Source organism: Tenrec ecaudatus, chromosome 8 (assembly GCF_050624435.1).
Source record: "Tenrec ecaudatus isolate mTenEca1 chromosome 8, mTenEca1.hap1, whole genome shotgun sequence".
NCBI lineage: Eukaryota > Metazoa > Chordata > Mammalia > Afrosoricida > Tenrecidae > Tenrec > Tenrec ecaudatus.
Genome location: NC_134537.1, coordinates 11,888,186 through 11,902,045, shown reverse-complemented (window position 1 = coordinate 11,902,045; position 13,860 = coordinate 11,888,186). Strand labels below are relative to the sequence as shown.

Sequence of the window (13,860 nt, the reverse complement as noted above, 5' to 3'; positions counted from 1 at the left end):
CATACAACTATCACAATCCATACATACATCGTGTAAAGCACATTTTTACGTTCATTACCCTCATCATTCTCAAAACATTTGCTCTCCACTTAAGCCTCTGGCATCAGCTCATTTTCCCCTCCCTCCAGGCTCCCCGTTTTACATGTTTGTAAATTCCTTTGAAATAAGACTTGATAAAGGACCAACTGGGTTTCATATGTGAAGCATTATTTAAATATTAGTACTAGGAAATAAAGAAGGAAGCTTGGTGGCACAATGGCTAAGCATATTACTAACTTAAAAATCAGTTCAAACCCACCAGCAGCCCTCTGTAGACCACCAGCAGCTTTTATGTCGACCAAAAAGACTCCAGCCTTGGGGCAGTTCTACCCTGTCCTGCGGGGTTGCCTTGAGTCAGAATGTACTGCATGGCAAAGGGTTAGGCAACAGAAATACAACATTAGTTGCGCGTGTTAAGTATTAGTCACATGGAAGATATAAAAGAAATCTCAGTACATGCGCTATTTAACCCAATAGAGCCACCAAATCAAACCCATTGCCATTGGATCCATTCCAACTTACAGTGGCCCAACTGAGTGTTTCTGAGGCTATAAAGCTTTCTGGATGAAGATAGCTTTATTAAAGAGAGGCTGGTGGTTTTGAACCACTGACCTCTCGATTAGCAGTCCAGTGCTTACCCAAGAGCATCACCAAAACTCAACATTGTTTGGTTTGGTTTTTGTTCGTTCGAGTGTATCTCAGAGGTGTTATGTCAATGGAGGTCACCCTCTTGAAGTTATGCTATATGCTTTTCTACTTTTCAGTATATGAAACCCAGGATTGAGGAACCTACATGGACAACAGGTAGAAAAAAGGTTTTGGGGGTGGAGGGTAAAAGGAAGACAATGTCGAGGAGTCCATGTAGAAGAAGAATGGTTGGAAACGGGTGTGGTCGCAATCGTACAATTCTACTTGGCCTGATTGAAAGATAGAATGATCTATGTATTAAATCCCAACTAAGAAAGTGTGGTATTGAAACAGGCCATCAATATAAAAGTTATTAAAAGAGGTATTTTACATTCTTCCTTTGTATTCAGTCATCAAACTTCGGTGGGCACTTTGTAGTTACAGTTCTTCTCAATGTGAGTCCATTTCAAGTGCTCAATACCCACCCGCTGGGTTCTGTGTCTCTATGGAGGGCAGTGCCATCCGCAGCGCCTGTCGTTCGCGTCAAAGGAAGGCTTCCCCAGCTAGACTTCCAAGGAGAACGGATTATTTACGTCAGGTACAGAGTAAGCACTCCTTCCGGAGTTTTTAAGAACATGGCAGGTGAGTCCTTTGGGCCTCCCTGTAACACCTTTTTCTTTTCATGAAACGAAGATTTTGCGCTTCGGGTGGAGGAGGGCTTGTCTCCTCCGCAAGGGCTTCTAGGTTTCCTCCTTGGAAGGGAGCGTTGCCGTCGACGAGCTTTGGGGGACATACTTCATTCAGGGTATGAGAGTGGAAACGCTGGCTGCTTCCTTAACGCCGGCGCTCTCCTCGGGCCCCAGGGCGACGGGCCCCCCCACACTCCATCGGCTCAAGAGAAGCAGATTTCCCCCACCGGCACTGTACCCACACATCGGTTGTGCTTTTAGATTGGGTCTTCCCTGTCCGGGTTGCGTTGGGCTGCGATCCTCGAGGTGTCGGCAGTTCGAAACCACAAGCCGTGGCGCACAAACAAGACGGGGCTTTCCACTCCCCTCGGCCCTACGCAGTCACCGTCTCAGAAACCGCCTGGGGTCGTTCCGCTCCGCCCGGTAGCGTCGCTCCTCGTCGGAATCGACTCGACAGCCAAGAGTTTGGCTTTCTTTAGCCCAGGGCCACCCGTTTCGACGAGGAACAGCCGCCGGCGCGAAAGCACGCTGCCTCCCAGCCCTCAACTCCACAACCGCCCATTGGCCGAAAGGGAAGGGGCGGGACATCCGTTCGGGCCGAGCCACTTCCGGAAGTGACGTCGGAGTGTCAACATGCAAGATGGCGGCCCATCACCGGCAGAACACGGCAGGGCGGAGGAAAGTACAGGTACGAGAGTCCGGCTCCCCGGCCTCTGCGACGCGACGGCCAGCCCCGGGGTCGCCTCCTGCCAGCAGACGCCACGGCCCGCGGCCGGCAGGCTAGCGGCCTCAGGGGCCGCACCGGGCGCAGCTGGCGGCGAGGGGTGGGGCCGCGGCGCTAACGGCCTGAGGAAGGGGCGGGGGGCGGCGGCCTTGGGCTCGCCCCGCCGGGTCGCAGTCCCCGGCCCCTGGGGACGCGCGCGGCGCGGAGGCCGAGGTGGCCGCTCGCTCACGTTCCCCCGGGAGTGGCCCTGCGGGGCTGGGATGGGCGCGCGCTCGGTCCACCTGCCTCCCCTCCCCCTGCCTTCCCCGAAGCGCTCGGCCCGAGCGGCGCCCGAGCTCCGGGTGCTTTCCGGCGGGCGGGCGGGCCGGCGGCGGGGGCGTGGCGGGCGACCCTGCGGGCTCTCTGCGGAGGGTTCCGCACGTGGGATCCCCACACCCCACACCTTCTCTCTGCGGGAGCTTTCTTTTCCGTGCGGGGGGAAGGACGTGGGAGTGGGCTGGTGTTAGTGGGGACGCAATAATTTTAAGTTCTGGAATTTTTATTTCATCTTCGCTGTTCATCCCTGAATCTTTTCTATTTTTCCTTTTTCTTTCTATTCATTATGTAGTACCCTGGGGTAAAGATTAGCCAGTCCTTCCATGTGCGCCTGTGCCATCGGGAATTCACTATTATATTAGGGATTTTACAGTTACTGCGCCCTTTCTGTGTCTTTCAGAGAATAAAAGCCCGAGTACAGGTGTCTTTGCCTGCAGTGATATTGTAGTGGGACATGGAGCATTAAATCACTAACCATTGAGCACTTACGTAGGGAATTAATCGTGTTGCAATAAGTGACCCACTTGTTTAACTTTTTACTGCGGTTTCCAAGAGAAGCTTTACGGCGCAGATCTTCTGTTTTACAGTCAACACATTGATATACATTTTGTTTCAACTCATTTCAGTCCTGAGTGTGCCATCAGTATCCCCCTTCCTCGATATCCCATTGTTTCCTGGTTCCATTACTCTGGACCAGATGCTGTCTCAGTAAATAAATATATGCTGTCCTTTTGATCGTACATGGTTGATTCTTCTAACGTGATGGTTATTCTCGGGTGGCATGGTGGTGATGGGTTGGGTTGCTAATCAAAGTCTCAGAAACTCACAGGGGCAGTTTTACCCTGTGCTACCGTGTCGCTGTGAGTTGGCTTCGACTTGATGACAGGGGGTTTGGTTTGGGTTTGGATGGTTATTCTCACAGTTACAGACCTCATAGGCGACTAGGGACCACAGTCTTTTTGGGGAAGCGTGAGGGACAGCAACTGCCCACCAGTTGCTCTCCAACCAGTAAATCTGATGATCCAGGCTTTCTTGGTAAAACAGGGTTGTGTGTTTTTGTACTGGTTGAAATCAGTGAGTGCTTAATAGGATAAAGGGCACCCTCAGTAAGGTAAAAACCATAAAGGCTTCCGGGACAGTTCACCTTTGTTTGAGGGATCTCGCTGATTAGTGTACCTTCAGAGTGTTCATTGGATGTTCTTGGAATTAAGAAATTAATATGCAGGCATCAAAGAACAAAAAAACCATATCATTGTGGATAAGGGGGAGTGCAGATTGGGGAGCCAAACTCATCTGTAGGCAACTGGACATCCCCTTACAGAAGGGTAGCAGGGAGGAGACAAGCCAGTCAGGGTGCAGTGTAGCAACAATGAAACATACAACTTTCCTCTAGTTCTTAAATGCTTCCTACCCCTCCGCCCCCCCCAAAAAACTATCATGATCCCAATTCTTACTGTACAAACCAGCTAAACCAGAAGATGTACACCGGTACAGATAGGAACTGGAAACATAGAGAATCCAGGACAGATGATCCGATGATCCCTTCAGGACCAGTGGTGAAAGTGGCCATCCTGGAAGGGTGGAGGGAGGGTGGGGTGGAAAGGAGGAACCAATTAAGGATCTACATATAACTTCCTCCCTGGGGGCTGAACAACAAAGTGGGTGAAGGGAGATGTCAGACAGTGTAAGATATAACAAAATAATAATAATTTATAAATTATCAAGGGTTCATGAGGATGGAGTGGTGGGGAGGGAGGAGAAAAATGAGCTGATACTAAGGGCACAAGTAGAAAGCAAATGTTTTGAGAATGATGAGGGCTACAAATGGGCTTGACCGATGGATGTATGGTTGTGAGAAGAGTTACGAGCCCCCAATAAAATTATTTTTAAGATTAATTTAAATCATCTAAAACCACGCTGTTTGGTGATTTTTTAAAAAGTGTGTAAGTGATCAGATTTGAGTAACACCAGAATCCAAGGTCTTTTCCCAACTAAAATGTAACCCAAAAGTGTAGCTTAACTGTGTTGTCACTGGACTACGTGAAATAATGAGATTAATAAGCTCATGAACTTCCAGTATTTAGGCAGCATCAGTGGAGAGCCTTAACCACCTGAGAAGCCGATAGGTGCTGTGTTTCACTACAGTCTCACCCACCTGGTAGAGTTCGTTAGACCTCTCCCTCTTTCGTGCATGAAGAAGTAAAAGGTAACTATAAAAGTCAGCATGTGGAAGACATACTGTTTTAATCTAAATGTGAGTCAACACATGTAGGATAAAGGAGATGGTGATTCCTGGCTTTGCGTGTTTGAGTACAGAACCAGAAGTGGGTTGAGAATTTAGCACTTTGTTTTTAAGAAGTACAGCAACCAGATTGGTGGAGCAACTTGAAGCTTGTTCCTCTGATGAACCTTTGCAAGAAATAACTGCAGAAGAGACTTCGGGGCCTTGTCAGGTGCTTTTAGAACCTGTCCACATTGTATAGAACCAATGTGGGAAACCAGAGATGGATATTTCATTTTAACTTGAGGGCAGATTTTTTTAATAGAAGTGTCTTTAAAATCAGTGCATGTGCAGTCAAAAAAGCATGAATTATTTATTTCTTTTCAAATAAAGCTGTGATAGGGTTTTTATAGAAAAGGATTTTAGTGGCAAATCTAATAGTGAAAAGAATTGCTCCTAAAGTGCTAGGGAGACACACATAGGCGTATTCCATGGAGAACATGCTCAGACGCGTCTGTGATCGGTACATGGCTGCAAACAAGTTCTGTCAATGTGCTTGCCTTAGTTCCATTAGGGTATCTCAACAACAACAAAAAAGTTGCTGTGAAATTTTTAAAAAGTGATTTTAAGGTCAGGGCTAAGAGCAAATGTTTAACGGTGCTCCAGTGAACATCTTCCTGAATTACGGAAGCTTCACGGTAGGTTCGCAGAAGCGCTGTCCCACATGCAGCAACAGTTTTTAGATAGAACAAGGCAATTTTTCCAACTGTTGAATTGTATGAAATGTAAATTATAATCCAGTAAAACTGTTGGCTTGTTTTATTGTTATATAATTTACATTACATACAATTCAGTTCATTCACATGCAGAAGAGTTGTGCAGTCATACATCACTTTTAGGATACTTTATTATACTGTTCGGTATGAGCTCCCCATCTCCCCCCAACCCCTTCTGCCATAGCCCCACGGAACCATTCATCTAGTGACTGTCTCTATGGGTTTACCTATCTTGTTTTTCATATATGGAAAAACACAAAACTAACAAGAATAACAAAGTAAAACAGATAAAATACTTCAATCAAAAAGCAGAAAATATTAAAATTAAAACAAACTTAAATAGCTCACAGGGCAGATCAAATTATAAAATGCTAAATTTTGCCCTAATTGCATCTGCAGCAATCCACTCCCAGTGCATTCTCATGACAGCACTGCTGTCCTCCTCCCTGGTCTGACGTTCTGCATGCTACACGGCTGCCCTCCTCCCTGGTCAGACGATCTGCATGCTAGCACGGCTGTCCTCCTCCCTGGTCTGACGTTCTGCATGCTAGCACGGCTGTCCTCCTCCCTGGTCTGACGTTCTGCATGCTAGCACGGCTGTCCTCCTCCCTGGTCTGACATTCTGCATGCTAGCACGGCTGTCCTCCTCCCTGGTCTGACGGTGGTTGGAGGGGGTTAGCGTTTCCCCTTCCCTTTTTTTCTTTTTTTAAAATGGGTAAAAGGGGAGATTAAGTGATAAGATATTACATTTTGGCCTAACGACATTTGCCACAATTGCCTTTCCAGTGTATATAACATGCATTTTAAGGAAGGTCAGGAAAATCTCATACTTAAGCCAAGAGAGGGAAGCCTGTCAGCCTCGGTGAATGAAGAAATTGTGGCTGCAGTCCAGGAACTGGTGAGAAGCGGCCATAGAATTACCACTGACCTGTTGGCACCTGAATTTAGGCTCTGGCGTGGGTTAGCATTTTTAATTTTAGTGACCGTTTTGTCCTCGGCAAGGTTTCCGCTCCGTGGATGCCAAAAGCTTTGCTTGAGGATCAACTAGTTCAAAGGGTTGATCTTCCCAGCATCCGTTTAAGCAAGATCAGAAATAACAACGGCGGTTTTATTCAGAGCCAGGGGTTTTTTTTGGATTTGCCAGTATAATCCCGAGTGAGGTCCAATCAGAGCAATGTTGTCTGAGGGATTTGCTGAGTCGGTTAAATTCAAAGCATTCAGGTCCGTTCTGAAAGTTGTGGTGACTGTCTTGGCATTCCAAGGGGTGATCTTGATGGATTTTCTCAAAGGACACAGGGTGATCACGGGGGAAGAAGCTTGTGAGAAGAAGGCCAATAAAGTTGTGTGGAGGATTTTCCCCATGATGTTTCCTATAAACAGCATGAGTGCTGGGTGGAGCTGACCTCCTCAGGCTTCTTGGTTGCCAGAGGCAAGGGTTCAGACACGCCTCCCAGCTCCAACCTTCTGAACCCTATTTGTGACACCACCTACTCTTGCTGTGGTACTCTATTATGCTTTGAGCATAGCACCGGACACTCCCAGAAGAAGGTCCAGTTAGTCTTGGAAACTCAGAGGGGCACTCACTGAATGAGCTGCTACTGAACAGCAGCATGTAAAACATTCTCTTAGTGGACAACAGTTTGCCAGTTGACCTTGATTCCTCTCAAGACCATTGTCTTCAGCCTCCAAACCCAGCTCCTCCTTCCTTCCTTCCAAGGGTTTGCCTATGCCTTACCAGTTCTCATAGCTTTGTTCCCTGTATGGTCCACGAGGTTCAATACACACAGACACCTAAATATCTTCTTGAAGCAAAAGTCAGCACACGCACATCAATATCTTCTGTCAAACATAGATGCACACACACACTGAGGGGTATACCTCCAGTCTCCCTCCCACACCTGTGCAGCCTGGGCATCTACCATGCATCCACTTGTATATCGCTGCTATTGTAGTACTGTTTACCTCTTGTGTTTTCCCTGGCCTTCATAATTTTTGTTGACCTCCCTCTTAGTGTAGCAATGCTTTTTGACTAACCTTCATGTAATCGAACTAAAGTTTGTCAACCCGAATATATGGACATCTTGGTAACTCTCTGGCTGTGGGGATGGTCAGTTGTAGGATCCCCACCATCATCTTTAGCCTCCATTTAATGCTTGCTATTAGCATCTCCTGACTTGTGACAGGCAAAAGTGTTTCCAGATATCTTCCAGTGTTCCCTGGCATTCAGAATTGCCCCGATTGTATCCTCTGCCTCCTGCTGTGGATAGATCTGTCTGACATGATGTTTCTATCCGAATGGTGCCTTAAACACACTGTTCTGTGGTTTTCGGTGTCCGAATTGTGAGTGTATGCCCCTATTGACCCAGCAATTCCTCTTCTCAAATCTAAGTTACAGATACACACACACACACACACACACACACACACACACACACTGATAAAGGAAAGGGAAAATCCAGGAGTTAAAAAAACAAAGTATAATTCCATTTCCACAAAGGAAAAGAATGGGTTTTTAAATTTTGAAGGGCTATAAAGTGTTGGTCATCTCGGGGGGATTGGATTATGTGATTATGAATAGTTTGGGATATTGAGCCCTTGGTAGGGTAGGGTAGTGGTTACACGTTGGGCTGCTAACCAAAATGTTAGTAGTTCTAAGCCACTGCAGGAGAAAGATCTCCTTGAGAGAAAAACTTCCTGTTAGATCTTTCTTGTGGGAGAAATATACCTCGATCTTTGGCTTAGCTCAAGAAAGAATTCACTCAGAAGCCTGGATTGTGATCCGAGTGAGTTTTATGAAAGATAGAAGAAGCTTCAGGTTTACACAGGCACCCTCAGGGCACCCTGCACGCACGTGGAAATCACTGCACGACCTCCGAGGAGCAGCTTGAGAAACCAAAGGGCCACAAGTCTCTGGATTCTGACGTTTTAGGTCCTCCACTGGGAAGCATGGTCGACGATCCTGGTCAGCCCCATTGGCTGAATTCAATTCACCTGGCCCTGGTCAATCCGGGAGTAATGCCCACCTAGGTGTACCACCCCTTCCTGACTGAAAGCACGAACCTCTAAGCATGCACAATGAGCGCCCCAGTCCCTATGCTAGTACCTAACATTTCCCCCTGAAGAAGTATGGACCCAAATCTTTGGGGTACTGGGCTGGCCAAAGGGGCGGAGTGGGGCTTTGGGTCCACACCTTTCCTACTCTGTTGGAAGGACTTGTCCACTCAGGGCCCAGGATAGATAAGGTTGAGGTGGTCCAGGAGCTGGTGGTCCTGAAGCTGGCACACTTGGTTCAGAGGCTTTGATAACCTGAGAACTTATGAAAAAAGGAAACAAACAGTGGAACAATTTAGGTGAGAGAGGGGTAAGGTTATGAAGTAGCAGTGCCCTTGGAGGTGGGTTAGTGTCACAGGAAGTAAAAAATCTTTAGGACTGACAGGCATGGGTATTTGTTCGCTGTAACCCCAGGAACAGGGTAAAAGCATTCACTGCCTTAAAGGCTGTGAGGGGTCTGTGGTAGAGTTCTCTGTGGCACCCATATCTGTCCTGGGGTGGCAGTGAAACACCCCAACAGCTCGCAGGGGTGCTTGTCTGGGTGCTCTGCTTCTGAGGGGTCTGGGTGCAACAGCCTCCAATTTCACTAGTGAACAGTGTCCAGGGAAGGCACAGGAGAGGCAGCCCAGCATCTAGGAGGACCTCCACTGATCTTGCTGCCACATTGATCACCTGATTAGCTCTCCTGCTGCTTCACTGGCCTGTAGGCGCCCTCCCTCTCGGCTAGCTGCCATAGGACTTGGAGACACCTGTCAGAGGAGCCCACCCTAACAAATCATCATGGTCTAGTAGGCGCAATTATATAGCAATAATAAATAAAGATTATAGTAATGTCATAGAGAATAAGGAGAGATAGAAGAGAGAGTGAAATGATGGAGTCAGACGCATTTCATGATATCATGCTCACCTCAGCCCCACTTGGTGGTCCACGTGGAGATGGGAGTGCAGGAGAAAGTGATTTATTGCTAACCAAGGCTTATATATCTTTGGGGGGGATGCATGCCTCCTAATTACAGGTAGAGACATACATCACAGGAAGGGGTTGTACAGTAGGCAATATAAGTAATAGGAGGGGGATATACAATGGGCATACACTTACAGAAAGGGGATGAGCTAGGGATGTACACATGATAGGAAGGGGAGGGACTAGGGGTATACAATGTAACAAGAAGGGCGGACCCTATATTCATGATGGGAGTCTAACCTTGGTCACCCATGAGTGGGCTTGACCTCCCTGGACTCCCCTACAAGGAAACAATTTACTACTATCCTTATCAGAAGAGAGTGGGCCCTACTTAGGGTGACACAGACTGTATAGTCTGATTGCTCTAGATGGCAGATAACCCTCAGGGAGAATAACCCCTGACCTACTTTCCTTGACCATCAAGTGTAGTCATTTACCATGTGTAGCAAGCAGTTAGGTTTGGCACATAATTGGGGGAGACAACTTGGGAGAAATCTTTCTGTTTCCCAGACACCCTGGTGGCCAGCTTGCCTGTGAGGATGGCATGGCCTTTTGGGCAGGCCCACTCCAACTGGGGAAGTTCTGTGTCCAGTGGCCCAGTTGCTGATACACATATCATCTGGTACCCTGATCACAGGTCTGGGGAACCTGGGAGGTAGCCGATGGGCAAGTAGCAAGTGCGGCCAGCACTTGGGCATGCCTGATGTCCTTCTCTCCTCCTTGGCCTGAGCCTCCTGTTCCCTGCTGTAAAAGGCAGAATTAGTATAAGTAGCCATGTCCTCTAGCATAGCTCCTTCAGGTTTCTGCACTAATTTTTGGAGTTTCTTGTGAAGTCTGGTTGTGTTAGTCTGGGTACTTTAGAGAAACAAATCCCAAGAAACTCATGTATAAGAGTGTTTTATATAAAGGTTAAGTGCATCAAGAAAACATCCCAACCCAGTGCTGCCCAAACCCACAAGTCCAACATTAACCCATATGTCCAACACCAAGCCACAAAGTCCTCCTCCATCTCACAAAACAGACACAGTGATGCCGACTGCAGGAGGAAAGCCGAGTCAGTGAGCGTGTAAGCATCTCAGCGCTGGCAGGGGTCTCCACACGGCTGCTCCAGCACCCAGGGCTGCATCGGGGTAGGTCCATGTGGCTTCTCCTTGGGGATGTCTTGCAGGAAGTGAGCCTTGACAGCTAAAGCAGGGAACTGGCTAAGCTGCATCCTGGTCTGTCCATGCGAAAGCAAGAGACCCGAGAACTAGAAAGGCGAGCTTCACCGAGCCATTTATCTCTCCGCCCTTCAAGTGTCTATCGACCAGGTTGGCATAATGAACTAACTACCTCACCATTGAGCCTGTGTGAGAAACTTGTCCCTGAATAAGACTAGCCCCTCCTAGGAATCTACGTCCACAGCATATGATTCTTGGGGGCCTCCTGTAGCTGCTCTAAAAGGCCTACAGGAGGCTCTGCAGTTCCCTAGAGAATAGTCGCTGTCCCTTTGGCATAATTAATGGCCCTTTCCCTACCTGACTTTAGTCCACCTGTGATGCACACCAGAAAATGTTCCCGTGCCCACTTGTCCATGGAATCGCTCTGATTCCAAGCAGGGTCAGTTCAAGTTAGCACAGCTATTTCCCCTACTGGGTACATATCATTCATCACGTGTAACTCCTCTGCAAACTTCCTAGCACCTTTGAGCACTCGCTCTTTCTCAAAGTCTGTCATGGTCTGTCACCGTATGACCATTACATCCTTCCAGGTTAAATTGTAGGCTAGGGTGAGGTGCTGGAAGTGTTCTAGGTACTGTTCGGGTTTGTTAGAGTCACTGCCAAGTCACTTCATTGGCTTGAGTTCAAGGCTTGTAGACTGCCTCGGACCAAGCTCCCCAGCTGCCTCTACGACGGGTAGAACGTTGGCAGGTTCAGGGCTGGGGGAATAGTTGCTCTGAACTTCAGAGTCCCTTAAGGGGGTCCTGGGTGCACTGGGAACTAAGGTCTTTACTGCTCCTCAAAGGAAACCTGCTCTAACCTACGGGAGCTCCGCCCACTTCCCCATCCTTCCACAGAAATGTTCTAGCTCAATCAGGGTTTGTGGGGAAAGTGTGCCATTCTCTGGCCACGATTCTCATTTTTCTAAGAGATTGTGACCAAATAGAGTTGCAAAATGAAATCAGCTTCTGGTTGCCCAGATTCTCCGGATGAAATCTGTCCCAATTAGACAGGATACATCCAAGGGGGGAAATTCCTGCATATCGAGCTGGTAAGTCCCATCTAGAAAGCACAAAACAAGGTTATTGAGAGCTAGGGTGCCATGAATCTGAGGCCTCAGGCAGGTGCCCCCGCCTGAGGGAGGGGGTGGGGATCAGTCTCTGCATATGACGTAGGTCCGGACTATTCTCTAGACCACTAGCTAGGAGGGCCACTGTTTGGGGTGGCCCCATGGCCTTCAAAGACACTTGCCGACAGGAGCAGACTCTCACATCTCTGAAGAGAAGGGACTTTTGTCCAGCAGCTTGGGGAACCTTTAAGGGAAACTGGAATTTCTGGCTGGAACATTGTGGCAGCAGCTGTATTAAGAGCTGTCCCAAAAGTGCTGAAGGCTGTATCACTGAAAGGTGAAAGTTAGCAGTTACTGGTGCTAGGCTTCTGAACGCCTTGGCCTGGGCCTGGGTAATGGAAAACCAGCCAGTAGGAAAAGGACAACCCCAGGCTGGTGACACTAGAGCAGCTTGTTTGTAAAACCAGGAGAAAGCTGAAGGGAATGGAGGGAAAAGTAGGGGGGTGGGGGTGGGGAACCGTTAGGCTCCTGGGACTAGGTGGGGCTAACTCTAGGGGTCTAAGCAACCAGCTACCTAGGCACCACTCCCCACATGCCTGGCCAGGTCACATGCTCATTTGCCCTGCAGCCAAAATGGCAGCCACTGCCAGCAGCCTAGTTGAAAGTCAGCATGCGCCGTCATGCCCGCTATATAGCTAGGTGGAACACAAAGCAAACCACTGATAAGCAAAAAGGCGTGGAGTTTCCATCCCATCCCAGGAATCAAGGCTGGGGAGTACATGAAACACCCCCCTCACCCCACCCCCGGAAACACAGAAAGGCAGATGTAAAGTCTTACAATAATAGACAAAAAGATAGACACAAGAGGATGGGGCTGCTGCAGTACATTATGCATGTCCCCAAGAGTCAGTTCCGGGGACCATACGCCTCTGTGTTTTTGGCATGAGTAGTTCAGCCCAGCTTCCTTTCCAGGTTATATCTGAGTCACGGTACCTATATGTTAGATCTCTCTCGTGGGAGAACCTTGGTTCCTGACTTCTCATGAGAAAGAATTCACTCTGAAGCCTGGATCGTGATCCAAGTGAGTTTTACGAAGCTTCAGGTTTACACAGGCATGCTCGGGGCACTTCACCCTGCACCCATGATAAGATCGCTGCACCGACCTCCTATCTCCAAGGAGCAGCTTGAGCTCTGAGTTCTGGCTTTTCAGGTCCTCTGCTGGGAGGTATGGCTGACGATCCTGGTCGACCCCATTGGCTGAATTGAATTCACCTGACCCACCTAGGTGTACCACCCCTTCCTGGTCAACCCCATTGGCTGAATTGAATTCACCTGACTCACCTAGGTGTACCACCCCTTCCTGATCGGAAGCTGGAACCTCTGAGCATGCACAATGGATGCCCCAGTCCCTATGCTAGCAGCCTAACCTTTCTACTCTGGTAAATAGTTACCATTTTGGAAACCCACAAGACTACTTCTCCACTGCCCTATAGGGTCGCTGTGAGTTGGAATCAACTTGATGGCAGTGAGTTTGGTTTTGTTACGGAGTTCCTCAATGAAAGGATTAAGTACTTGGCTACTAATTGAAAGGTAGGCACTTAGAGCCCAGAAGCCCCTCAGAAGAAAGGCCTTACAATCTGCTCTGAAATGTCACAGCCGCTGAAAACTCTGTAGGAGACACTTCTACTCAGACACATAAGAGCATCATGAGTGGTAATCGAGCCAGAGGTAAATGGTTTGTGTTGTCTGTTTAAAATGTGGGGTATCCAGCTTTAAAATATACATATCTTTATCTTTTTTAGCATTTTACAAAATATCATTTTCTCTTATAAAAAAATGTTTCCATTTTGAAAAAGTACATATGGGTCTCAACTCAAACAGCTGGTTGAATTGATTCCTCATAGCAACCTTATAGGACAGAGTAGAGCTGCCCCTATGGGTTTCTGAATGTAACTCTTTACAGGAGTTAAAAGCGTCATCTTTTTCACAGGGTGGCTACTGGTTTTAAACTCAGACCTTGTAGTTAACACCCAACAAGTAACCTCTACTCTGTTTCCAAAAAATAAACTCAGTGCCTTTGAGTCAGTTCCATTTCCTTTGACCCTATGTGACAGAGTAGAACTGCCTGTGGGGTGTCTAAGGCTGTAAAGCTTTACAGAAACAGGGCTGGAGCTTTCTCCAGGGGA

At 47.9% G+C, this 13,860-nt stretch overlaps 1 protein-coding gene across 3 annotated transcripts in view; it reads left to right on the top strand.

Moving 5' to 3' along the window:
• The first annotated feature begins 1,962 nt into the window (after nt 1-1,962).
• The window catches only part of WDR48 (WD repeat domain 48), a 54,058-nt gene continuing 42,160 nt past the window's right edge, over nt 1,963-13,860 (top strand). For all 3 annotated transcript variants that reach the window (XM_075556030.1, XM_075556029.1, XM_075556028.1), the window contains exon 1: nt 1,963-2,043. In XM_075556030.1, the coding sequence (XP_075412145.1) occupies nt 1,996-2,043 (48 nt within the window). In that variant the 5' untranslated portion in view covers nt 1,963-1,995. The remainder of the gene's footprint in view (nt 2,044-13,860) is intronic.